The sequence below is a fragment of the Fusarium keratoplasticum genome, chromosome 2 (assembly GCF_025433545.1).
Source record: "Fusarium keratoplasticum isolate Fu6.1 chromosome 2, whole genome shotgun sequence".
NCBI lineage: Eukaryota > Fungi > Ascomycota > Sordariomycetes > Hypocreales > Nectriaceae > Fusarium > Fusarium keratoplasticum.
The window spans coordinates 718,330-744,435 of record NC_070530.1 but is presented as its reverse complement, the minus strand read 5'-3'; the positions used below and the strand labels follow the sequence as shown (position 1 = coordinate 744,435).

General features: G+C 51.4%; 9 protein-coding genes across 9 annotated transcripts; 3 read left to right on the top strand and 6 right to left on the bottom strand.

The window, feature by feature from the left end:
- Positions 1-171: 171 nt before the first annotated feature.
- NCS57_00214300 (uncharacterized protein) lies at positions 172-2,787 on the bottom strand (the record flags this gene model as incomplete). Its single annotated transcript, XM_053052178.1, has 1 exon — positions 172-2,787. One exon carries the CDS (start codon positions 2,785-2,787, stop codon positions 172-174), a length of 2,616 nt encoding a protein of 871 aa, XP_052917424.1.
- Positions 2,788-3,948: 1,161 nt separating this feature from the next.
- NCS57_00214200 (uncharacterized protein) lies at positions 3,949-4,731 on the top strand (the record flags this gene model as incomplete). Its single annotated transcript, XM_053052177.1, has 1 exon — positions 3,949-4,731. The coding sequence occupies one exon, from the start codon at positions 3,949-3,951 to the stop codon at positions 4,729-4,731; it is 783 nt and encodes a 260-aa protein (XP_052917423.1).
- A 529-nt stretch (positions 4,732-5,260) lies between these two features.
- Positions 5,261-6,907, top strand: NCS57_00214100 (uncharacterized protein; the record flags this gene model as incomplete). The annotated part of the gene is made up of 6 exons (XM_053052176.1): positions 5,261-5,300; positions 5,361-5,423; positions 5,503-5,744; positions 5,794-5,913; positions 5,963-6,759; positions 6,811-6,907. The coding sequence occupies exons 1-6, from the start codon at positions 5,294-5,296 to the stop codon at positions 6,905-6,907; spliced, it is 1,326 nt and encodes a 441-aa protein (XP_052917422.1). The 5' UTR covers positions 5,261-5,293.
- Positions 6,908-7,118: 211 nt separating this feature from the next.
- NCS57_00214000 (uncharacterized protein) lies at positions 7,119-8,144 on the bottom strand (the record flags this gene model as incomplete). The annotated part of the gene is made up of 1 exon (XM_053052175.1): positions 7,119-8,144. The coding sequence occupies one exon, from the start codon at positions 8,142-8,144 to the stop codon at positions 7,119-7,121; it is 1,026 nt and encodes a 341-aa protein (XP_052917421.1).
- A 951-nt stretch (positions 8,145-9,095) lies between these two features.
- Positions 9,096-9,500, bottom strand: NCS57_00213900 (APH domain-containing protein; the record flags this gene model as incomplete). Its single annotated transcript, XM_053052174.1, has 1 exon — positions 9,096-9,500. The coding sequence occupies one exon, from the start codon at positions 9,498-9,500 to the stop codon at positions 9,096-9,098; it is 405 nt and encodes a 134-aa protein (XP_052917420.1).
- Positions 9,501-12,605: 3,105 nt separating this feature from the next.
- NCS57_00213800 (HET domain-containing protein) lies at positions 12,606-14,849 on the top strand (the record flags this gene model as incomplete). The annotated part of the gene is made up of 1 exon (XM_053052173.1): positions 12,606-14,849. One exon carries the CDS (start codon positions 12,606-12,608, stop codon positions 14,847-14,849), a length of 2,244 nt encoding a protein of 747 aa, XP_052917419.1.
- A 698-nt stretch (positions 14,850-15,547) lies between these two features.
- On the bottom strand, positions 15,548-17,179 carry NCS57_00213700 (Zn(2)-C6 fungal-type domain-containing protein; the record flags this gene model as incomplete). Its single annotated transcript, XM_053052172.1, has 5 exons — positions 15,548-15,790; positions 15,845-16,333; positions 16,393-16,527; positions 16,574-17,071; positions 17,123-17,179. 5 exons carry the CDS (start codon positions 17,177-17,179, stop codon positions 15,548-15,550), a joined length of 1,422 nt encoding a protein of 473 aa, XP_052917418.1.
- Positions 17,180-18,307: 1,128 nt separating this feature from the next.
- NCS57_00213600 (uncharacterized protein) lies at positions 18,308-20,044 on the bottom strand (the record flags this gene model as incomplete). The annotated part of the gene is made up of 1 exon (XM_053052171.1): positions 18,308-20,044. One exon carries the CDS (start codon positions 20,042-20,044, stop codon positions 18,308-18,310), a length of 1,737 nt encoding a protein of 578 aa, XP_052917417.1.
- Positions 20,045-21,614: 1,570 nt separating this feature from the next.
- Positions 21,615-23,080, bottom strand: NCS57_00213500 (Asparaginase; the record flags this gene model as incomplete). Its single annotated transcript, XM_053052170.1, has 7 exons — positions 21,615-21,771; positions 21,823-21,972; positions 22,023-22,071; positions 22,139-22,338; positions 22,384-22,556; positions 22,605-22,899; positions 22,953-23,080. The coding sequence occupies 7 exons, from the start codon at positions 23,078-23,080 to the stop codon at positions 21,615-21,617; spliced, it is 1,152 nt and encodes a 383-aa protein (XP_052917416.1).
- Between the last annotated feature and the right edge of the window lie 3,026 nt (positions 23,081-26,106).

Below are 26,106 nucleotides of genomic sequence, written 5' to 3'. Positions count from 1 at the left end.
ATACGTGGAAAAGTGCAAATCTTATTCAAGTTCTATCTTTACAATGAGCGCATTCTTGCTACCCAAGTCCCAACTCGCTTCATCAGATAAGGATATCTCAAAAGTTCGTTTCCAACGCCAACAGTTATCCCCCCAAAGCCAATTTACCTCTAGTCAAACAGTATCATGTTCTTAGTTTCCGCCCATTCTCATGGCATTCACAAGTCTATGTCTTGCGCCCTCTCTCCGGCCCTCGTTTCGGCTAGGACTATCCCCGTAGGAGTCTGTTCGACGGGCTGTATCATAGTAGGCCTCGGTGTCTCCCAGGCCTACCTTGGAAGGACGAGGAGGCGGCGGGGGAGCATGCGTCTGCTGCTCCTGAGGCTGTGATTGGTACACTGGTTCCCAGTCACCCTGTCGGTAGGGGTTGTTCTGGTAAGCCTCCTGGGGAGCCGTAGGAGGACGGCTGGCTCGCTGTTCCTCGCGATTGGCACGCTCGTCACGGCTCTCACGGTTCGAGCGTCTAACAGAGTCGTGGGACCGAGGAGGGGGCGGGGTGGGTTGTGCTGGAAGGAGTCCGCTCTGAGGCACACCGTTCTGGGATGCACCATTCTGAGGGGCACCGACCTGGCGACGGGTAGTCTCCCGCGGAAACTCTTCTTCATCGTCTGTAGCAACCTCTTCCTCCGGCTCGTCTTCGTATGCACGCAACTCGCTTCGCATAGCAAGGCTGGCGCAGATGCTTCTAGCCTCTTCAATGGCCTTCTTCTGCGCTTGAAGAGCCTTGCGGCGATCCCTTGTCTCCTTGTTCTCGGCTGCAATCGCCTCGATAGTAGCATCGCCCATACGCATGATCTCGATAGGGTTGAACAGGCGGAGCATTCCGAGGAGCAGATGCCTCTCGACAACCTGGGTGATAACGTTGCGGGTAAAGATGCGTGCAGTCAGATCGTAGTAGATGAGCATCTTCTCCAGAACTTCCTCGGCCTCAGTGTATGTTCCTCCGTTCTCTGTGGCCTCGGCGCGCCACTTCCTCAGGCGCTCTTCGTACTCGGGGTCGAATGGCTGCACCTCTAGCTCCATGTCGTCGGTGAGACGGCCCAGTTCCTTGTCGGCGCTCTCGATGAGCTCCTTCATCTTGATCTCAAGGAAGTGCATGCGGAGAGGATCGCGCATTCGCAGAGGCCAGGCATAATCAATCACATCGGCAAGGAACTCGTTGCAGATGACGCTGACATTGTCCTTGTACTCTTGCGCCAGGACAGGCCAGTTTCTGGAGTAGTCCTGGAAGAGGATGTAAGGGGCTCGAGGGTTTGAGTCGAGAGGAAGTTCGTTACCCCGGATCTGACGAAGAAGGGGCTCAACTTCATGCTCGGCAAAGTCCCTCTTGGAGCGATCCCCAACTGTGCCAGCGGCAGGAAGGCCGGAACCGTCGGCGCCGTTGGTAGCAGCAGCAGGTTGGCTGTTCTGGAACGCAACCTTGCGACCGTGCTGCCGGAATCGCCGGGCGAAGCGCTCGCTTTCCTCGCGAGTGCGGGCACGAAGCTTCTGTGATGGAGTGCCCTTGGGGCTGGACTGCCTGGCGAAGAATCGCTCGCCGAAGGGGTTCTTGTAGTTACCATTCACGGCAGGGGTGACGAGGTTGTTAGATGCGGTAAAGAGCTCGCCCATCTGGAGACGCATCTCCTCGGGAGTGTCTTTGCCGACGCCCATAGCCTTGAGCTGGGCTTCACATCCGTCCAGCGCCTGTTGAATCTGCCGGCGCAGGGTCTTGACATGCTTGCCAATGTGTCGCTGAAGCTGGGTGCTCAGCTTGGAACGAAGGGCGCCGATACCCCACATCTCAGGTGGAAGAGCTGCCCATTTGCCTCGGGTGAAGAACTCGGCCTCTCGGTGCGACCGCTCCTCGGGAGTTTGCCATCGCTCGCCGGGTCCGGGGTTGAGTAGGACGTACCAGCCCAATTTGAAGTTGTTCTCCCGGTCCTTGTTCATCACAAGCTCAATAAACTTCTCTTCAAGGCCGATGCGCTCCGTCATGTCGGGCTTTGTAAGAACGCCGATGGTACGTGATCCGGTAGGATCAAAGTAACGGGCCTTCTTGAGGATGGGAGCTTGAACATAGTCGTTGTTTCCACCGATGACGGCGAGAATGATGGTCCGGGTGCTCTTCATGTATCGATCGGAGAGTGCCTCGATAGTCTGGATGTCGGCCTCAGATTGGTCACGGTTGGCGACTCGAACCAAACCAGGAAGATCGACGAGAGTCAAAAGCGGCATGTCGGGGCCACTCTTCTCGACGACCAGAATATCTCGAGCGGCGAATCGGCCGGGAATGCTTCGGGGGGCGATGAGGTCGGTCGCATCTCGCATCATAGCATCGAAGGGAGTGTCGCCGGTGACATCACCACCGTACTGCAGCAAGCGGGCTTGCTCATTGTAGGGTCGTGTCTTGTCGGGAATGATGGATACCTTGAGTCTGGTCTCCTTTGCTCTTCGCATGCGAATCTCGGTCGCAAATCTCGTGCAGGCGCCGGCATCTCGAGGGAAGGGTGTGCCGGTCAAAGCTTCAAGGACAGAGCTCTTTCCGGCGGACTGATCGCCGACGACGACAATCTGCGGTAGCTTGACATCGTCGAGCTGGGCGAATTGAAGCTTGTCAATGAGGTCCAGCAGGCTGCGTTGCTCGGTAGCAAGGCCCTGGTCACCCAGGGAGGATTCGATCGAAGGGCGCATTTGGTGCCTAGTAGGGAGAATGTCAGCAGCTCGCTGGGCGTCTTGATCTGGCGGAATGACGAACAGAGAGCCCATTCTCTCGCGGGATGAGACAGATGGAGATGATTCAGCAATCAGACAGTTGCTGTTCGTTTATATAGAGGGGAAGCGGTTTCAGCTGAAATGCAATGCATGCGCGGCCTTGTCATGTGTCTTTATACAAGATTACGCGTGCGCCATGATTCGCTCTTTCTCGGGTAGGTTGCCTCCGTGTCGCTGATTTTCTGCCGTGCCATGGTTTGCGCGGCCGCCAAGCGTCTCGGCGCCCGAGAGGCAACTACGGCGTCATGATTGCTGCGCCACACCCTCCTTCAGCTGGGCTGTCATGGCGGGGATCACAAGCGAAATGATTAGGCCACAGGGCCGACAGGCATCGCATAGAAACGGAACACTCTCAAAGACCCTTGATTTGCCACCGAGAATGCCATTTTATAGCATTCCCCATCCACACACTTCTTTTTCTCTCTTCTTTGTTCCCAACTGTCAACCACTCAAAGTGTGGCGCAGTAATCTCGGATCTGTGGCGGTGCAGATCTCGGATCTTGGCACGAGGCCCGCGTCACCAGGCCAGGGCCAGGAACCGGGCAACTGGCTTTCCCGTAGGAGATGGTGTCGAGGTGTTTGCCTCCCACCGCCCTATCTGCCTCTTACGTAGTGGGCCACGTCAAGGCTCAACGAAAGAGTGGTTACTTCTGCGGCTGCCTATCTACAGTACGTACGTAGTAGTTATCCCGATCACTGGTCACAGTCACCGCCCAAAGGATCAAGAGCCTGCCAGACTGCACTCTCCAGCACATACGACCATAGCTCGTAGAGAATACGGGGTCCCGTCCGCTCCCCCAGAGTCAAGCTGCGAAGCGCCGGATTAGTAGTTGGGTCGGTGACGACCAGCGAATCCCCGGTGTTGTATGTTTTTTGGTTCTCTTTTTGGCCCGTCGCATCAGGCATGTATTGTCTGGGTGCCTACGCCTTCGGAGAGGTGGTGCACATGGTAGGCTGCTGACGTTGTACGATGTTCCACAAGTCGGGCAGTTTCAAGCCACTTTTTTGGTCTGACAATGCCTAAGGCATAGACATAAGAGCCCCTATGGCACCGGGTTTCTGCTTCTCGTGAAGTTACTCCGAAAAACACCAACAGTCTATTATTATCTCTTATCTCGGAGCCAGTGATCAAAGGCGGTTCCCAAGACCGAGGGGATGTCTACCAACACCCTAGACACGACTGAGAAAGGACGGGTTACCCCGAACCAGCCTCGCGACCCAAAGACACCACTCCGGGTTGGCGATATCGTCGCCAATTTAAAAGACCCGGTAGCCGATTTCACGGTCCTTAACGCAGACGTCTGGGTCCCTATACCAGAGAAAAACATTCGCACAATCATCCAAGACGAATTTTACCCAAAGCTCAGAAATCCTAAAGAGGCCAAGGTCGTTCATTTCGCCAGAATTAGGGGCCTGGAAGTCCAGAATATCGATGGCATACCTAAAAGCGAGTTGAAAATACTTGAGACCCAAGTCCTCAGTCGTCCAAATGGGTACCTCGATAACAGCGTGAATCTGGAGCCAGTCAGAGCTTGGAGGGAGAACAACGACGATTGCTCCTTGTGTCTCATCACAGGCCTCAAGACGATTCGAGAACCTCCACCTTCAGCCACAATCGCTGGATCTATCAAACTGGAAGAAGAAGACTTTGGCGAGATCGACTCGGTTCCCGATCAGGCAAAAACTGGCAACCAAGGGCAGTGTGCTGCTGAATATGAGTTGGAGCACGTTGACTCCTCTGACCGTCTCCTTGCGTACCGATTTTCGACAATAAATCAGAAGCGGAATAAGAAGTCAATGGTAGAGGAGGAAGACAATTGTCCACAAAGGCAAATTGGGCTTGTCGAGCGTCAACAGACCTCTGGCGAAGACCGTCCCTCATTTTTCGTTAGCCTCCCGATGTGGGTTATCTTCAGAAGGGCTCAGGTCTCAACTTAGCTTTTTGAACACACTGGCCTCGTGATGTAACTTATGACAGCTCAGTTGATCTTGAATCCTTGGTTGTTATTGTAACTGGATAGTGTCAAAAGGCTGAAGGCATGGTGATGTTCATAAAGCTATCGAGGGCTAGGAGAATGTTTGGCGTTATGGTACGCCCGCATAGAAACTACGGTTGTCCATTCGTGAATTTTTGTGTTGCAAGGAGCGGTATGTGGTTCTATCTTGAGTGGTAAATGGCGAGGGTTGAGTTTGGCCAAATTCTGGACAATTTGGTCTACACACTTGGCTTGTGGATAAGTAGGTCCGAGTTTGGGACCACTTATAGAACTCTTATGAGGCCAGTTTGTATTCCCTTTACTCTTCTGCCTTTCCTGGGCAATTCCAAAGAGGTCTTCAACTTCCATGTGAACTTCACCCGGGGGTCACGTGAATTTGTATCAGCATGACTAAGCAGAGCTTGCCCAAATGTGACCAGTAACGGACGACCTCGTTCCAACTCCTCTCCCATCAGAACACCCCTGTTTGCCGTATTTCGATATCGGCCACTATAGCTATTCCAATGACCAGTAAGTGGCTACAAGGTATTTGGAGCCATGGCATCTGACCAATGTCTTTCGCAAACTCAGGCCGCGAGATTGAACAGCTCCTCGAAGCCCTCGAGACCGAGGCGGTGACAGAGCAGAGCACCAGCAAGTTCCCTCCCAACTCTACACCGTTTGCCTTTCTTGGCCACAAAGTTCCCCGCTACTAACCGCTGCTGGCCAATAGAGTCTCATGCACTACTTGAAAAGGTTCTGGCTCACACTAGAACCTCTCGCGACACTGCCCTTGCTCCTCTGTACGCCAAGAACGGGTTGCGCATCCTTGGTCTCTATGCCTTTGGGGACCGCGACCCAGCTCAGAAGGTTGTTGCCTTACGATGCTTGAACAATATTCTAGTTCGTTCTGTGTCAACAAGGCAGGTCTTTATCAATGAAGGGTACCCGAGCAAGGTTTTGTCTTCAATGAAGGTATTGCTCTTTGTCCCAATTTTAGGGTTGACTCTCACATATTTCACAGAATGGCGACCCCAATGAAGAACTTGCGACTGCCAACCTGTTCCTCTTTTGTGCATCTCAACCCACCTTTGACCTCACGTCGAGCTTTGAAGACGAGGGTCTCGCTGAGATTGTCAACAAGGTACGATTTGAACCCGCCAAGAGCATAGCAAAGTGCTCATAGTCTCAAGAACATAGCGCGCCACGCGCAATCCTCCGAACCTCTCCCGAATGATCCTGCCAATCCAGCTCTGGCAAGTCTGAGGCTTCTCTCCACCTTGGCTGTGCGGGCCGAGAACCAGGCACATCGGTTTCTGCCTTCACTCGAACCAATCTTGGACCTTTTGAGCAAAGTCCCTGCGACTGTCTCACATGCTGACCTTCCGGCCTCGGCCCTCATTTCTTGCCTAGTCTCCATACCAATAGACCAAAGGGAGGAGTTCCCTGTCTCGGCAGTCGATAAGCTAGTGAATCTCCTCCAGGAAGCAATCCCCAAAGCCGATGGCTCTTCAAAGGCTGCGGACAAAGAGCTACTGCCTCTTTTGGTGGTCCTGCATCGTCTCGCTCAATCCAAGCCATCTGATGCTCGGAAACGACTCGCTGAACACATTCTGCCATCTGATGAAGATCGAACAGAGGCCTTGGGCAAGGGCGAGTCCCTGCCACATAGGCTGCTCAAGCTTGCTTCCACGACCGTGGAGCCTGAGCTACGAGAGATGATTGTCAATCTCTTCTTTGAGATTTCTGACAAAGACCCAAATAAGTTCGTGCACCATGTCGGCTTCGGACACGCCGCAGGCCTCCTTTCTTCCAAGGGCATCCAGTTTTCGCCTGAAGGCCTCGCACAGGCCCAGGCAAGCAGCGCTAGTCCGGATATCAACCCCATCACAGGCCAACAGCGCAGCGCAGAGACTGTATCCGACTTGCCTGAGATGACACAAGAAGAGAAGGAGAGAGAAGCTGAGAGGCTCTTTGTTTTGTTCGAGAGGTTAGTCCAGCTTTTTGAACTATGCTGGGTTATCATGCTGACTTGCTTTAGATTGAGGGCTAATGGTGTGATTTCTGTCGAAAATCCTGTTACTCAATATCGGGACTCGGGTCGTTTCGAAGAACTTCCCGACGACGCGTCTGATTAATGCGGCTTCAAGCAGACAACATTGCATTATGGAAGATCGGTCGTTTGACCAACAGATGTCAATAGAGAATGTGTCTTATATAAACAGCCCTTCCTGCTAGAGGCCGGACAAATTGAGAAGGAGAGTTCAAGCTACCTAAAATCGAGATTTTTGGCACATGTTATAGCGGCACATCTGCCCCCTACCGCTGCCACTGTCTAGGATTGGGCGATCAGGCATCTTCCTCAAGACCAACCATCTTGCAAGATTCAACCCACAACTTGGCTGCCTTTTCCTCATCATAAGCCCAAGGAGCATAGCCATTGTCCGCCGACATGGTGTCAGAGTCGGGGCGCGCCGGACCGGCTTCCTGGCAGTCATACATATACCTTCCACCCTTTCCTTCCCAGTCCTTGCTCAGAGCTGCATAGACCGAGGTCGCAGCACCTTGAGCGGGGCTCTTGATGAGCTTTCGAAGTTCTGTGTTCTTTTCCATGAGGCTCAGAATCTCAGGGTCGGTGATGTAGCGATGGAGGTTGGTCACAACACCACCTGGGTGCAAGGAGATGGCGTGCAGACCGCGGTTACCGTATCGCTTCTCAATCTCATTGACCATGTAGATATTGGCCGTCTTGGACTGACCGTAGGCGACCCACGGGTGGTACGAGTTGGGCTCATCGAAATTGAAGTCATGGAACCGGACTTCGCCTGCGCGGTGGCCCATTGACGAGACAGCGACGACGCGCGAGTTAAACGAAGGCGTGGAAGCGGCGAGCAGCGCGGGTTTGAGCAACTGGAAGAGGAGGAAATGACCGAGATGGTTGACGCCAAACTGCGTTTCGAAGCCGTCGACGGTCCTGCCCTCAGGGGTGTACATGACACCGGCGTTGAGGACGAGGATGTTGAGTTCATTGCTCTTGGCGAGAAAGGCTTCAGCACCCTTTCTAACAGAGTCGAAAGAGTCAAGGGAGATCTCAATCAAGTGAAGAGGTGCCTTGTTTTCCGGGTCAGAGGCCTTGATATCCTCGATGGCCTGCTGACCTTTGGCAAGATCCCTGACCCCAAGGAATATCGAGGCTCCAGTTGCGTGGAAGGCACGGGCTGTCTCAAGACCCACGCCTTGATTGGCACCGGTGACGAAGATCGATTTTCCGGTGAGCTTGCCCACGAGGTCTTCGTCTTGGATGATCTGAAGGGCGGTAGGACGAGCGTCGCCGGGGCCCTGAGGGTTGCTATGAGCTGCATTGTACCTAGACATTTTGGAAGATTGGTCGATTGTTGGGTTTGATGAGGTTGACTTGTTGGTGACTGTGCGAGTGTCTTGGAGAGCAGAAGATGTCCATCGAGGCAAGTCTGGTATTTATGTCCTTGTACGCAGATATTACGTTCGGATTTTAGGTCCCTGGGCCGGTCTTTAGAAGACATGAGATTTAGCTTCCCTGTAGAAGGCTTCAGGCACCACCTAGCGTACGTTTTTGATGTCGACATATTATCTGACATGAAAACGGGACAGAGTGTCGCATTGAAATACGGATATTGGCTAGGTGTGAGTTATCTCCGTTGGTAGCCAGCCATGCGAAGACGGCGAGGTCGTCTTGACGTGGAGCCACTCACTCATTGGACGTCGATACGGCTTTTTGTCTCTCCTCAACGAGAAGGGTAGAAGAGAAGTAGCCTGAACTTTCAGAACTTGGCCATGGCAATTGATTTTCGGTGTCACGTAGAAAAGAGATCCTGGGATCTCCAACACCAACATTCGACTCATATTTTGAGGTGCTCGTATTGTCTTTGAGAGTGGTCGCTTGGAGAAATTAAGCATGGAAAGCCGAGCGAACTATCAATCTCCTGGGCTGGTACAACTCGAACAAACCAAGTCATGATGCTCAGTGAAGGTAGGCAACCACCCTCTCTTCCCTCCCACATACGTACCGGGCCTTGCTCGTAGGGCTGTCAACTGAAGGGCGATCCGGCATGGCCCGCGGAGAGTGTGGAGATCCCGGTCGCGGAGTTTGTGGATGCATCACGGCGGAGTTTTGTTGCAGGGGATCTTGGCCTGCGGAGTTGTTGCGGACTGTCTTGCGGACTTTGAGGGTGTGAGATGAGTTACATTCTAAGGTCTAAACCTTTCACTGCCATGGCCTTTGCGCCGCTGTGGCCATCCTGATCCCCGATACCAATCATCTCAACTACTCTCTGTAGCTAAGGCGGTCTAGAAAAGAGGCATGGCGCCATGCACTTCTCTCAGCTGCTCCCAAGTAATAGTATTGCCATACATGATCTCCGCCACCACCTTCCCGGCCGAAAGGCGCCGTTGAATAGGAGTTGTAAAGTGATGATAGGCGATCTCGGCACCCATGGACATCGCCATGTATTCGGAGAGGGTCGTGAGATCCTGGTACGGGGTCATGTCCATGTCCGGGTTGTCTAGGGGCGGTCTCTCCTCTCGGTCTCTCTCCATGTCTCTTAGAGATTCGACCACGAGTCTCTTAAGCTCAAGGCTTATGTCGCCAGAGATGAAGAATTCGTCAAAGACAGATAAGTGCTCAAGAGGGACAGCTTGGGAGTAGGTCCAGTCGAGGAGCCCCGTCAGATTGTACTTGTCGTCAAAAAGCATGTTGCGGGATTGAAAGCCGAAATGGATCAGAGGAAAAGGGCCGCGAACTCTGTCCTCGATTACCATATGGGATAGAGACATTTTCAGGGCCCAGCAGGCCGTCGACCAGTCTGGGTCACCTGGATGCATCCGGTTCAAGATGTACTGGTTCTGTTCCTATGTGTGGTGATAGAAATATTCGAGCGAGGTTTCCAGGGGCCCGGGTAAAGCGTGCCAGGCCGTTTTCGCAACTTTGACGGGTTCGTCAGCATTCTCTCCACACCAAAGGCGCCCGATGCGGCTGAAGGTCAGATTCTGGAGTTCTGCAAAGACATTTCCTAGCTGCTTGGCCACTTTGGCACGGTGTTGGGCAGGCATGGCTGTCGCCAGTTCGTCAGGAAAGGTTCGGCCATCGAGGGCCTCCATGAGAATGTATGGGTAGCCAAAGGTTGATCTGCGGACACCTCGAAGCAGAAGACCTGAGGGACCAGGATGGCGGTATTTTCCCTGACAACCTTCATCGTGGCAATCTCGCTGAGCATCGTGTCTCTTTGGATGGATTGGTGCAGGCAACCCAGTACATCTGGTCTGAGAATGCAAGTTCCAGAACAAGGTGCTCGCAGCCAAATGCGAAATGCGTCAAATTGATGCTGCACTCAAGATGGGGAGGCAGATCTGGTTGATGCTGCCTTCGTGACTCTATTGCGCGTTTTTCAAGGTATTCGAAGTTCGCTGAAGAGAGGATATTCTGAATGCTGTTGCGCATGTATTGGTCTGATCCCGTGTGCAGGCTGTCAAAGTACGACCAGTTGCTGCTTGGGCTTTTCATTTTATCGTGCAGGCTCAGCACCAGTAAGACTTGATTTCTTGTGAAAAGCTTGATAAGTCTAAGGGCTACTCCTATGGATGAGTGCTTCTTATACTAGAGCCCGCATTGCTTGGTATTCACTGCTGGGCTGATTGGCAACAATGTACGATAGTTGCCTATGGCAAACACAAAGACAAACAAACAAACCTTCAAGGAGAGGCACGAGGGCTCTTTCAAATAAAATACTGGTTTTCTGCTTGTCACAGATACGCAAGTGCCACCGCTTGCGTCTCCTCCCATTCGATCCCAACGCCGGTCATTCTAAGTCGTTGCAGCACCACACCCAATCACATACGACCATACCTACTGGAGAACTCGGGATCCCGTCCGCTCTCCCATAGATAAGCCAGTAAGGGGCGGATTAGTAGTTGGGTCGGTGACGACCAGCGAATACCTGCTGTTGTATGTTTTTTGCCTCTCTTTACTTTTTGCCGATTAATGCTTTTCTGTCTCTGGGATTCTGTTCTGTTTTAAGCAGCTGCCTAGGCAGCCCGGACTGTTTTGGGAATGGTGTAATTGACTTAAGTAAAACGATCAACGGCCTTTCAGAGGGAAAGTTCTTGTTGGCCAATATTAACATAAGTGGCGCAAGCTTTGCCTGACTTTTCGATAGTGGCTATACCCTGTACCAACGAAGATCATCAACTAAATGTGACGGACAACTTGGGAAACTTTCTGGCTGATATAAAGTGTCAAACTATCCTCGAAAAAGCCACCTGACTGTGAAACTCTTCTTGACCTTTTGGTGACCGCCGGGGTAGTGCGTTCAGTAGCGTTTGGACACTTGACCTCGACAAATATGTGATTTTTCTCGAAACGAAGGATCAACTTAACGTGGCGCCTCTTGAAATTGGTCGTCAACGACCGCTGACTCTCAACGATTTTAAGCTGCTGGACTTACCCCAACCACTTCTGGAACAAACAACTCTGCCAGGACCTTACTGGGAGCCCGAGTTTGATCAACGCCCGCGAGACAAATCGTTTCTTGGCCGAGTCCTCCATGACTTTGCCTACACATGGCGCCATGTGCTCCGACGACAAATGAATAGGACGACGTTTATGAAATTGGCATATGCCACCCTCTGGATTTTCAACAATTGACTTCACCATGCGAGAGCGTGCTGGATTTGAGCACATCACAGAAGGTGACCCTTATGTTAAATTGGTTGACTTGCCAAGCTGGGAGATTCCCGAGGCCACACTTGTCAAAGCCGGATCGTCTTGGTTTGCCCTGGTACAAGACACTGAGGAGGGCCTTGATATGGTGCGGCGCCATGCGAAAGGTCATTCTTCGCTCAAAGATTCCACTACCAACATGGTTACCCATGCAATTATTACTCTGCGGCGACTCGCTCTTTGCAAGGTCAAGGAGAGCGAGTTCGTGTGGACGAGGTCTGAAGCCTTATTCGGTGACGTTCCTGCATCTGATGATGTTATCGACATGTTGCTCTGGGCAACGCACACTACCAGAGATGCCGAACCAGAACCAAGCAGACTGCATCTTCTTCCCATTGAGATCCAGGACAGAATTCTGGGTCACGCAACAACGAGCCCAGTGGCGTCAGCCAAACTGGGTTGTGAACTTGGTCTAGGGTCGCCCTTCTCTTGGGTTGATAGAGGCGCAAAGATCAGGTTGGAAGAGGCCAAGAGGCACCGGCTTGAAAGCTCACCCGTTGAATCGCAGATCCTTTTCGATGGGGTGATGAGCGGCTTGTCGTATAAGCGAGAGCCCAGGCACCAAGCAATACGTCCAGGACGGCCTCCCCTTCCTGCTGGTTTACGAAGATAGTTCATTGTATATGCTACACGGAGCCGAGAATGTGCCAAATCACATAATATGAAGAAAATAGACCTACGCCACCCATCATGACCATATATCCGCGGTTGGTTAGAGCCAAGGCGCATTTCTGTTTAGTTAAAGTGCAAAATCTTCCCTTTCAGTGATGAAAGGGGGCTGCATATAATTGATCATACACTGCCGCAAGCCTCTTAGCAGTCTCTTTGAACTATCAACTGAACCACGGTCAGTGCCAAGTGTGACACTGCAGCCAATAAGCTTCTTGCATCTTTAAGCGCCGTGGCACTCTACGTGCGATATCACGGCGCATCGAGGACGCTGTGGTTTTACGTAAGAATACTTGGCAGCTGAAAGAGTATAAGATATGGATGGGGAACTAGAGACCCCGCCAAATGCACTCACACATATCAACAACAATCCTGGGAGCCCAATAGCAGCCATACTCACCAAACTGATGAAAATGAGCAGTCGGTTGATCGAGGCAAATCAGTCCTTTGGACACAATGAGCGCCGAGCTCATGGCTTTTTCCGGGACCAAGATGACGAGCCAGTAATTGCACTCTTGGACGGCTGGAAGGAGAAGCGACTGGGCGCTTTCAGAGACGAAGATTTGGCAGCCGGGGAAGCCAATGGAGCTACAGCCCGCGAGCGAGCATCTGTCGCAATCTCTGGGGGGATGGGTCCAGCCGCACTTGTGGCAGTTGGGATCGGTGCCCTTGTCGGAGGACCGGTTGGAGCTGCCGTCGGGGCCGGTGTTGTTGCCGTCACAGGTATCGGAGGAGCTGCTGTTGTCGCGACACATGTCGTCAACTCTAGAGGCTGGGGCACCGACCTGAAAAATCTTGCCGATAACTGGGAGTTTGCATTCGACAACGACTTGGCTCAACAATTGAAGAAAGACTTGCCAGCCGAGTGTCGCCCAGAGACAAGCCTCGAGACGCCTTTCCGAGTTTGCGATGATTGCGAAGACATTCTACTTGGCAACCACTTAGTTAATCAGCGTCTTGGTTACTTGGATAGACCCAACGGGGGTTGCTGGCTATGCAGACTAGTTGTCAAGATTTGCAAAGAATCTGGCAACTTCAACCGATCAACATACTCTTTCATCACCAGAGTAGGCTCGACGATAGTCCTACAAACAGATAGCATCAAAGTGCACAACACTCCCGTTCTCCGGCTGTTTTCTGATATGTGGTCTTCGGGAAAGTCGAGCAGCAGAGTTCAGATCGGGTTCCCAGTGTTGCCCCAAAGCAACGAGTTTCGTTTCACCCTGATTCGCCGCTGGATCAAATGGTGCGACAAGAAGCACAGCTGCAACAACCTCCATGGCAAGGACATGCCCTCTAGGCTTATTGACGTGGGCACATCTCTCGCTGACACCCCGAGACTCGTGTCGGGAAAGGGGATGAAGCAAAGCAAATACATCGCCCTATCTCACCGCTGGGGGCTCACTCCTGGCGAAAGAGTCCAGTATTGTACGACCAAGGACAACTTCGAAGCTCAACACACGGCCATCAATTGTTTGGCACCAAACTTTAGGGATGCTGTGGAGGTGGCTCGAGCCGTCGGCGTGCGCTACCTCTGGATTGATTCACTCTGCATCATTCAGGGTGATCCTGAAGACTGGGAGGAACAAGCTAAACTCATGGAAAGAGTCTACGCTTCAGCTTATTTTACCATTGCCGCCACTTCGGCTGAGGACATGAACGGGTCATTCCTGAAGCAGACTGAGAGACGGGATGAGCACATCTGCTTCAAGAATAACAAAAACCAAGTCTTCTACGCCTCCCGCAACTTGACCTCTTTCGACGAAGAGGTTGACCGGGCGGAGCTCAATGATCGGGCATGGACCTTGCAAGAAAGGCTTCTGTCTTGCCGAACGATCCACTTTGCCGCTGGGCAGATGTATTGGGAGTGCGGTCACGGAGTGTACTGCGAGGACTTGACCAGATTGAAGACCTCGGAAGGCCAAAAGAAGAGCTTCAGACTGGATTCAGAGTTTCCTCGCTTGCTCCGTCGCTCAGGAGTCGGCTACACCTTGCACTTCATCCAGTACCTCCTGGAGGACTACTCAAAGCGGGGCATCTCCATGCCCGAAGACAGAGCCGTTGCCATCGCCGGGCTTGAGAGCCGCATCACAACAGCGTTGAGTTGCGAAAGTCGTTGCGGCATCTTTGGCACTTACTTGCATCGAAACCTCCTTTGGCGTAGATCTGGAGGGCAAAGCTCAGAGCGGATCAACTACACGAATCGAAAGGTTCCATCGTGGTCTTGGATGGCGTATGAGGGAGGCATCGAGTTCCTAGACATTCCGTACGGCAAGTTCATGTTTTTCGCCCCCGTCGAGTTTGACCCGGCAGATGAGACGGCCCTGATCGTTCAACTATGGGCATTCAAGAACGATTCTGTGGCGCAGGGGGTAACATCAACGTCTGGCGAACGCCAGATCATAGATGCCAAGGGCGAGGAAGCAGGGTCCATTTCGTACGATGCTAAGGACAGAGAAGACCCCCACCGACCACTCTGTGTGATTATAGGGAGGGCAAATGTGCCAATTGACGCGGCCCAGGAGGAGATCCGGTATCACATTTTGATTGCAAAGAAAAGCCAGGAGGCGGAGGACACCTATGAAAGAATTGGGGTTGGCTGGGTTCGAAAGGATTACGTCCTATCACGGGTCAAGTCCAGAGCAAGATTAGTATGAAAAGGAGATAAGCTTACAAATCGTAAGTTACTCTAACTAGGTAGCTAATATTCATCGTCTGGTTCGTCTTTTCGTCTACTGTAATGGTCAATGAAGTACACCGAGGCCCGACATGGTTATTTCCCCTATCAATGCGACAAAGATTCAGGCCCGCGTACGATGGCCTGACTTCATCATTAACCCCTTGGTCCCACCGTGCTGAGCTGCGGGCGATTGTCAACAAGGCGGTTGACCTGGGGATGCGGCTCTGCGCGCAGCAGAAACGGTACCACGTTACTTGGACTTCCGAAAAGCGCTACAGCATTGAGCTAGATAACCGCACAATGAAGCTCTCGCCTGGAAGTCCCAAATCTATGCGTGTGAAGTTCATGGTGCGGCCGGGTCTTTTCTGTTTCGAAGAAGACCATGATGGCCCGCGGGTTATAGATTATTGTCGTGTATGGGCGTATTGATATATAGAGCTCATCAAGGCCTCCATCACTTTTCCTTGCAATACCACAAATCGAACAGAAGACTTTGCGGCCAAACGGCAATCATAAATACCTACTCAAGACGAGCGAACGTGTGTGCACTACCTGTCTATTGTTAACCTGGCAGCCTGTGTTCAGCACCAATTGGCGAAAACTGAAGCCTTCATTATGTTATTCCAAGCCAATGAACACTGGTGGTCGACATTCTGCTCTTTCCTCGTTTCACCCTTATGCGAATAGACAGCTGCCACTCGGTCCAAAGCCGGCCATGCAATGGACCATTGATAAATGGCCATCCCAGCTACCCTCACTGCTCGCTCTCCCAGCTACTTGGTCGAGTAGCGTTTTATGTGATGCCTTGAGCCACACTGCCTGCTCCATCCAGTTTATAAGTGGTGAATCCGGCTGATATTCTTCCATCAACCTTTGTAGCTCGGCCTGCTGCACATGCAAAGAATCTGTTATCGCCCACTGGTGATGTGTTAGTGATGGGTCTTTGTGCAGTTAGATGATATCAAAACTCACCACGCCCGCTAGGCAGGGAGGGATATAGGTGGCACCAAGTGGCCGGTGCTGAGAAGCGTGTTGCGCCAACATGATGAACTCGTTGGTCAATGCGATTGCTTCTTGAAACAACACTTCATCATTTGGGTAAAGTGTCCGTAGAAGACTATTTAACGGAATTGCCAGAGTGAGAAGCAAAGCATGTACAACTCGAAACTTGTGGGACAACTTGGCCCGATTCCCTCGCGCAGATTCGTTCCGATCGAGGTTGGCAAGGTATTGGCGGATGCCAGGCAGATCTTGTTGCATCTCCTGGTACGCCGACTTTATCTCGTCGATGTAGAGCATAGGGCTATGGAAGAAGACAGGCATTCGAATCAACTTTTGCGCTTCCACACTTGGGATTCGCAGTCCGTGGGCCTTCTCGAATGATGCTTGTGGTATGCAGTAGTCGACGAGTAGAAACCAGGATTCCATCGTGATAGCTGGATTGACCATTGCCTCGAGGATCTATCAAAGTGAATGATATGTCAGCTTCAAACTCGAGGTTTGGGGTCAAGACAACCTACCAGCGGTACAAACAGGGTTTCGAGGAGCTGCAACTCAAACGTATCTTTCCAGTTTTGCACGATGGCAGAACTTGCCAGGTGGGCCAAGATTTCCCCATGGCTTCTAACATAGTCATCAGAGCGCCCTATCCAGCCCTTGGCAAAGTCAGATTAGTCGTTTGATGAACGTGGCTGTAGTTACCTGGCAAATCATGATGATGTAAATAGCGGATAGTGTCTCGGGGGCCAGTCTCTTGTCTGGACAGTTGAGACATATCCTCAAAGCCTTCAAAGCGTCGATGTAGTTGGCTAAAGCGTCCTGTGGTAGATGTCGTGTGTAGTGATACGGAAATGCGCTGACCAAAGCCTTGACTGATGCGTCGAGGGCCTCACTCCGACCAAGCCGCCGGGGGATATGCTCGAGAAAGTCGCCATAACTGCTGAGGCTGTACCTAATATCTGATACTTCGAGAGCCGCGATGAACCTTCCTGCGATGCTCGTGATGATGTTCTCCGGAACTGGTGGGACCGAGACTTTGATGGATCTTCTCGGTTTCTTGGGGATTTCCTCAACGACGGCCGGTTGGAAAGCCACTGGTTGAAAGGACACTGGCTTGAACTTCCACTTTTGCTCGCCAGAGCCGATACAGGCAATCTTGAGTCTGGCGCATCTGGCGCAAACTGGCTTGACCTGATCACACTGGAATCCTGGCGTGAGTGTGGGGATTCAACAAGTGGAAACCAAGGGTACCTTTTTCTTCTGTCGGACACAGGCCCTGCAGCCTTTGCTAGACGGGACGCCTGCCATGATGTTGCGGTTGGATGAAGATGTCGACCAAGCAAGGAAAGGAAAGATAAGACGTAAACAACGGGATCTGATCCCGGGAGGGACCAGTTTAGGTTTTGTATCTCCGAGCTGAGGAGAGGCAACACAAGTGCGAAGCTGGTGTAATACAGCGACCGATCGTTCAGGCAATGCTTGTCAATGAATGATTGGCCTGGCTGAAGATGGAGAGACCAGATGCTCCACTATTAAGGAGGGAGCGCCGAATCTCACTCTCTTGGGAATAGCGTCGTCGGCCCTGGGAGTAGATCAAGCAGTCATGATTGGATGGCGCTGGTACCCTTCAAGGTTGAGGGATACAACGAAGCAGGGATCTTGAGGCTAATGCCCCGAGCTCATGGTAAATTTGCCCATGTTTGTGGGGTCGAGCATCATCTGCAATGCTTTGGATTGGCCTCGAAGTAGTTAAGCGTCTTGTCTTATCCCTGTCGACATGAGTATTGACCCAAGTGGCTGTGTCGTTGGACGTATCCGCGCCGGACACCTTTGTCGCGCCATATTTCCAGAATGAAGCAGAGGCGGTGGAGGGACACAAGAATCGAGTGGTGCTTACTCCAGGTCTCAGTAGAAGGATCAGCCCTATGGCGGATCGATCTGACACGCTGTGGCAGGGGTCTGGCATGATGATTACGACCCTTGACCTCGAATGTTGGGAACATCCCCGTTGGAGTAACAATAATCGATATCTACAGTGGTTGTGATGTCAGGTAAGCCGAGGAATTGCACAACCGCTTAACTACCTCTGTACCCAGGTACCTTGGTGAGAATAAGGGTAGGTAAGGAGTCTCGTGGGAGGAAGCCAAGACTCTGGGGTGTGTCTGGACTTGGACTGAACTTGAAGAGTCAGCCCGAGACCCGTGTGCGCCACCCACATAAGTCTCGGCATTATTACCTGCAGCTAAGCCGCAATAATGATCACTGGACAAGCAATTTTGTAATCCTCTTTTCCAGATGACAAAGGATGACTGATATATCTTCTCTCCTACAAGTCTACCCATAACTATTGCCTAATACCACTATCCCCTTTGTTTCCCCAGGCAAGCACATTGCCTTGAAAAGAACCAGGCGCCACATCGCTTCTCTTCTCTGAGCTCAGATGACGTTACCCTTTACCTGCTTGATCTCCTTGACGTTGATATCCTTCCACACAAGCGTCGCCACCAGACCAATAGCCCAAACAGCCGTGCTAGCAATCAAGATCATCTTTTGCGCATCGCCGTAGGCGTGCTGAACAGCCTCGCGGGCAGGAGTACCTTCAGGATATGCCAGCTGCGCCTCGACGGTGGCATATATGTCAAACAGATGAGGAAGCTCCCCAGCAGGGAGGTATTCAGCCAGCTTCTTGGGAAACACGCCCTGCCAGATAGCAGCGGCAATTGAGAGACCAATAGCACCACCAACCTCGGAGAACATGGCCTGGATGGCGATGACAACGGCAATATGTTGGTGAGAAGCGGTGGCCACGGCAGCGACACCACCAGCGATCATGACGACCCCGCCGGCAAAGGAGATGAAGATCTGGCACATGACGATGTATCCAATATCGATACCAGGTTGGCGGAAGTGAATCATCAGGCCCACGCCAAAGATGCTCATGGGGACACCAAAGTAGAGGCATACGGGCTTATAGCGACCAGTGTGGCGGATCAACCATCCCGTGAAGATGCATAGTAAGCAAGAGCCAATAGTGTAAGTCTGGGCGACGTAGCTGGCGTGCGTGACGCTCAGGCCGTTGACAACTAGCAGGAAAGAGGTAAAGTATGCATTCCAGCAGTAGTAACTCAGAAAGAGCACAAAGCCGATAACACATGCGCCTAGGAGTGTTCGGTCTCGGAGGAGAGAGAAGGGGATAAAAGTGACGGGGGCGAAAAATCTCTCCCAGATGACAAAGGCGACAATAAGAGCGAATCCAAAAACAAGCAGACAGATGATGAGGGGGGCCCGCCACCCTTGTGCTTGCAAGGAATAGATGTTGAAGGGCAGCAGAAACAGGGCCATGCCGCCAGACAACAGAAGAAGGCCAACGGCGTCAAACTCGCGGCAGTAGTAAAGCAGAGACTCCAGCACGGTTCTCCCACTCTTGGTTTTGGGGAGCAGGTTTTGCTTCTTGGCCTTTTGATGGTTGTAGGCGAAAATTCCGAAGAGCGGAATAGTCACAGCCGGGAGGAGGATCGCAAAGGTGCCGAAGCACCAACGCCAACCGGGCCCCTTGAGGTATGCCTCAGACATAGGACCAGCTACCCAGACCGTGATGAAGTTTGGTGTACCGACGAAGGCGTTCACAAGACCTCGATTGCGTAGAGATGAAGAGTCGGCAATGAAGACGCTGATGGTGTACAGCAGAGCGTTGTTACCAACTGTGTAAAAGACCTGAGCGGCGGCGTAGGCTTCAACGTTGTTGCAGGCAGCCATCATTATGAGACCGATGATGGCGAAGAAGACGGAGAGGAGGTATCCGTGGGGTCGGCCGAAGACGTCGAGGATCTTTGCGATGGTGAGCTTAAAGACGGCGCCGATGATGCTGCTGAAGATCATGACGGTTGGCGTGAGGGAGTGCTGCGCAAACGCCGACGTGACCCAGAGATTGAGCGAGCCACCAACGCCTTGGAGAAGCATGTCGACAAAGTAGACGAACCAAATGATCATGTAGGCCGCGATAATGGATCGGGTCGTCCACACCGAGGTGAGGGCTTCGATCTTTTGGACGCCGGCCTGTGCGTTTGAGTTGATAGGCTCTTCATTGTCGGTGCTGGAAGGCGACTCTCTGATGACGCCCACCTCTTTCTCAGCCAGATCGCTGGCGTGGCCTTGATTTTGAACCTGGCCCATGGCGGTTGACTCTTGTAGCGAAGGGTAGAGATGGATGGTGCAGAAGAAGATCTGGATCGGCTGCTCTGGCCGGAACCAGACTCGACTATATGCATCTCTCTGAGCTTGTGGAGACAATAAACAGCACCTGCACTAATTTTAAGAAAACTCGCTCATCTGAAGCCACCAACCCCCGTAGCATGTGTGGGATTGAAGGTGATATTCATGTCGAACCAACAGACATGAACAGGGGCATCGGAGATCAAGCGTCCTATGGGGGGGTTCCCTGACGTTAAACAGGCGATGAATGGATACGTACCGTGAGTGAAAGGAGCCGTAGCGTACGCATCCTCTCTAGTTCTACGGTTGCAATGCCTCTCCCGCAGGCGCAATGTGCCCTTGGAGCAGGTTGTCAAAGATGTTCGCAGGGGTCCGCGTCTAGCCCCGGCTCCACCAATAGCAACCACCTCGAACTCGCTCATCTTGTCAGCTCAGGACTCAAGCGTGGTGGGGGCATTAGACCAGCCTGACCATTAATGATGGATTTAATGGAAACTCGCTCAAGCGCCAAGGAGGGAGTGAGAGTGTTTCTTTTCTCGTTCAAGCTTTGATGGCAGTTGAGCCAGTGAGAAATCGAGGGTCCATCTTCAGGTGCCTGTTTGGAGACAGTGGTCAGTTTGCAAGAGAAATCATGTCTGGATACCCACTCAGCTGCTGGGGATCAACCCTGCGGCTCCGATGTTCCACTGTGTTGGGAGGACAGGGAGATTACCGGCTTCTTAAACAGCCAGATTAAGTTTGTTCGAGCTGCATAACGATCTTCTGGCTCAGTTAACCCATCAAGGGCCGGGCTTCAACTATAATAAAGAACACATTGTCAACACATCATAGCATCATATCCCAATGCTAACACAGTGGCCTTGAGCTGCATAACAATAAAGCCCATGCCTTGTCTTCCCGTGCCGTTGCTAGTCCTTGTTTAGGGACGAAGTGGAAGGTTAAGTAACTAATAAGGCTTTCAAGTATTTGAACCTTATCTAGAATGGCAGCAGGTCCCTAGAATTGGAATTGGTTGTTAAAGGAGGAAGACACGATGTTTTCTTAGGATAGTTTAAAAGGTGTCGCAGATTCTGGCGGAGGACTGCCTCCTAGGACAAGCTCAACATCCCTTGCCCGGTTTCCACCCTAAAGTGTTCCTCGGTTTCAAATAAGTTCTACCATGTCATTTTCAGACAGAGTGAGTAATGGGGTAGCAGTTTGAACCTAGGTATTGGCCGTGGATAAACACAAACCCACTCAACGGTTGACGGTGAAGGGGATAGGATAATTAACATGATTGTGGTTGCCTTTATGTCACTTCCGGTATTGGTATCTCGAAATACCTATACTTTCAATACGTTGGGAACTTGTCGTGTGTTTTGGCATTGGTTTTAGTTTGTCACATATCAGGAACTACGTTCGTTGGCATTCTAAATTATCTTCAGCGATATGAAACTTGTATTCATATCGTTAGAGGCGTTTACTCATTTCCATTAGTGACTAAAGCAACAATGCTGAAACCACGTTCATAGCCTAGTATCCCCATTCCTCTCTAGTAATAGGCTAGCTGATTAGCCCAAGGGGCGTAAACCGCTTCTCTCAAAGGGGTTTCAAACAAATCCCGAATCTCGTCGAGGCTAAGTCCGGCGTTGATTGCAAGCTGGAGCATCACACGGGCCTGCTCAGCACCAACATAGCTTGAGAAGAAACTGGAGACATCGTCAGTATTTTAAATTCACAGGGAAGATGAGTCAGCATACACGGGGCCAGGATTAATAGATGGCACGCCAGTTCCTGTGGTAGGTCGGGCGACAGCAACGGTTGGGATGCCCTTCTTGAAGAGTTCCGCGGCAGCTTCTCGGGCACCGGGGCTGAGGGAAGCTGCTCCAGGGCCCATGACAACCAGACCCCTTTGGTTTAAGTTAGTATTAGGTGTCTTGATGTTTTTGGGTGAACTTACTTGGCGCCGTTAGCAACAGCTGCGTACATCAGCGAAGCATCAAAGCCCTCTGTTTACCTACGTTAGCACTCAAGTCTATTCACAAAGATATCTTCAGTGCTTATAAGACAACGTACGGTGTCCGAAGAAAATGGCAACAGAAGGCAGTTCAGTCGTGTTGGTAACGTCGAAATAAGGCCGACCAGTTGGATAAGCTGGGCCGAAGTAGTAGAATGGCTGGCCGCCCAAGAACGCTCCCAGATTGCCCTGTTCCAAGGACTTGAAGGTATCTGGAGTGTTGGCATTAAGCTTTGTGGAGTAGAATATCGAGGTAATTCTGCACCAGTTAGTTAAGTTCTCCAGATGCTACGGACCTGCTTACCGGTCATTGAAAGCAATCAAACCTCCGCGGTTGCGTGATGCGGGGGAGACAGCAGCAGCGACGGCCTGGTAAAAGTTTGAACGTCCGTCAGGAGAGACGTAAGTGTCTGGGCGCATGGCACCAGTAGCAATGAATGGCTTGGAGCAGTTGAAGGTAAGATCAACTCCAAAGGCCTAGTAACAGTCAGCACACAGGCATGTATTAAGGAACAGTGAACTTACCGTCTCTTCAAGAGTGTTTGTGCCGTGAAACATGATGGCACCAACAATATCCGAGTCTGGGTCACATAGCTGTCGGTTGGCGTGCTGGCTAATGTTGAGATAGAGCGACGAGTTCAAGCCCGAGCTGCCACCGGAGACGTTGAAGTTGACAACTGCCAACTGGGCGACATCCAGAACCTCTGAAACGTTGCCGATCAGCTGCTGTGGCGTGGGCCCAACTCCGGAACCGTAGTTGACATTGTCAAGTCGGCTATAGTTTGATGCGGAGAGGATGGTGCCTCTAGCGCTATAGATGCTGTATCTTTCTGTCAGTTCAAAGGAACAGGGAGAGGAAATTGGGGTACGCACACGACTTTCGGCAAAGACTTGTTTGTAGAGATCCATTCTAGGCCAGCGTCAAAGTCGGCCTGGACGGCGGGAACCAGGAGAGCTCCAAGGGCTAAAACCCGAGCGGCGTTAACAAAAGAAGGCAGCATATTGACAAGAGGTTATGGCTGAGGCTTTGGTCTCTTTCTAGAAATGCATAATGATGGAAGGGCATCTTGACGTTCTTATAGAATATCGTGTCGATCGTCATGTCCGATAACAACTTACCGACTCGAATTCCGGCGTCGTCGGATGTTGTTCAGACCCCGAGCTATCATGAACCCCGCGGTTCTCCCGTTCAGGCAACTTGATCCACCTCTTATCTCTTGATGGCCTGTTTAGAACGGTTCCCCAGCCACCGGAACGTTGCCGTTTCTGGGGTCCTTATCCGATCTCTGGCCATCCCGCTCCAAATAAGAGTTGACTAGCAACTTTATAAATCAATGTCATAATGTTATCTCTGTATCGCTATCGAGGAAGCGGGGTTGTTGGGGTTCGCTTACCCAGTAGTCGGTATCTAGTGGTCTTGGCAAGTCCGTAAGCTCTTATCGACGAGGAATTATCTCCGGACTGGCACGTCGGTTAAATGCTTCCATGGGTGCCAAGATGTTCACTAGGTATATTTGGCCTTAGTTTCTATAGACTATTGTAATTGTGGGACTAAAGTCTGGAGGACCTGCATTTTAACCACGCATGATTACGTCGCGCCTCTTCCTCTCCCTCTTTTGGGTTGTTCTCTGACCCTCAGGAAAAAGATCTACACAGAAGAGCACCATGGCAGAAAGCCGTGGTGTATATAGACGATGATGGGCAGTTTCATGCAGCGCAATGGCATTAAGAAAAAGCTCTCAGGCTGTAGCGCCGCAGAAGGCCTTATTATACGTGTATGTCTCTTCCCTCCGAAGGAATCAGGAAACCCAAAAGACAAGTGAACTTATCATCCAGTTACTTCTTTCCGATTCAAACGAGTTCATAACGTAACAGTGATCACAATGCTCGTGATATGGTTCCGTTATCGAAATGATAATGCTGTCTTCGTCATCCTCCCGAGGTTCAGGCGTCTGCAAATCAATCTTCAGGTCCAGAACACGTCAAACTCTCTCTAGTAGGACATTTACAGAATAGTCAGAGGCTTAGAGGGCACAGGCATGGGACTTGGTCCCAGATTTGGGATAGTCTGGACCTGATCCCAAAACTGGTATCAGTCTAAAGCGGTAGGATTTCCGCTCTAAAGCCGGGAATGGCATCCTCCACGCACGTGCTTCTGTAGGCATCCATCATCTGTCCCAGATTTCCCCCGACAGGGGCATTTCTTTGCGTGCTTGATGGTACCGTTAAATCTCTAACCCATGGTCGACCGAGTGAAGAAAAAGTCCAATCATCCAGACTTCTGCAACAATATAAAGCAATAGAAATCAAACATATTATTCTCTAGAAGCAATTAACAGTGTTAGCAGAAGCTGAGGTTTTAAGACGGGGGTCAGTGGGTTGCTTAGATTCAGGTGGGCTGTCCTGCATTGACTTTGATACCTGGAGGCTATTGACCACGCCCAGTATTGATGTGCGGTTAAAAAAAGAAAGAGTGAAAAGAAAACGCAATACTCTATGCTTTCTAAAAAGATCTAAAAGATCAATGTGGGTCCGATGTAGCGCATGAAGGTTATACTACCTCTCGTCAAACGACTAAGACGTGTTGTCAAATTTTCGGGCGTACATATGCGGGTTTGGATCGGAATGTGTGAGTGGAGGGTGGGCATGGGGGTGAGAGAATCGTGAAGTTGGGGTTGGTCCGCAACAAACATCCTCATGTCATCAAAGTGTGTTTCTTGCCCAATCAGGACATGGCGAATAAGATGAAATGGACTGACTTGTGGCTTAGATGTTCACAAATCACGGTCGCATCCTGGAGTTTCGACGTTGGAACCATCACTATAACTCCGGATCAATGAAGGAGGTGTGCCTTGTCCCCTCCCCGGGACATACCATAACGGGGATTCTTGCGACAGCGCAGGTAAGAGAATCTTTGAGACATAAAAGAGTATCTTGTTAACCAGGAAACACTCCCTACAGCTCCCAGATGGGTCTCTTCAATCCTTGGGCCTACGCTGCCTGGCTGACGTGTCTGACGCAAGCCTCGACTCTCGGTTACGACCCTCTCAAACCAAACACACCTTTCCTACGGGCCACTTTCGCGCGATCAAACTGCCCTGGACTCTTCCAAACACCAACAGCTGTTTCACGTCTGTCGTGCTGTACAGAATCCGTCGCATTGGGGTATCCACTGGAATTCCCGGCCGAGCACGCAGACCCGATCACGTATCCGGGCTTTGCTTCGAGTTTTGGGACTCGGACGTGCCGGTGTATGTTGGCCAATGGTTCCGCGAGGTTGGCAGTTTGCGTCTCGAGCGCGGTGAAAGGATTGCCAGCTTTACCTTCTGGGAAGCACAGAAAAGACACCCAAACCGTGAAAATAGCGGCTTTATCGCTGGGATCAAGATTTCGAAGACGAGTCCCAAGCAAAGCCAAGTCGGGATTCATGTCGGAAGTAACTTTGACGCGCTTGTGTACTCTTTCTCTGAAAAGCCCGAGGAGAGATTGGTGAGTACCCATTGCGGGAACTTGCATCTTTCAGAACGATGCTAACAATCACACAGAGGGGCCTTGCATGGTGCTTTAATCACCAGCGTGATTATATCTACGTTCGCACGCAACCTCTCTCATGAATCATGGTGAAGCTGCACGACATTATGGAGGTCTTGCCCATCGCCGGGCAAGCTATTCTGGCAGTTCCAGGGCAGCAAGGGAAACTGGCTACACGTTTCCGGCATTCGCGTCTTTTTCACTAACCGCAACCTCTCCTCTGCAGGCAAGCTAAGGGCGTTGAGGGAAACAGTTTTGACGATATTGGAAGAAGGGAAATGCATAACTTGTATGGACGTTCTGAAAGGGTCAGAGAGTGTGGAAATGACTTCTTCTAGAAGCAGCATCAAGTTCACTACAGAAAGTGTGAGGGGAGTCACAGTGAGTTTGACCATTTCATTCTTGACGAAGCTAACAGAAGAGCAGCTCCACACGAATAAAGACAGCAGATGCAGCCTCCAGGTTGCCGCCATAGACATGAGATTTTGCAAATATC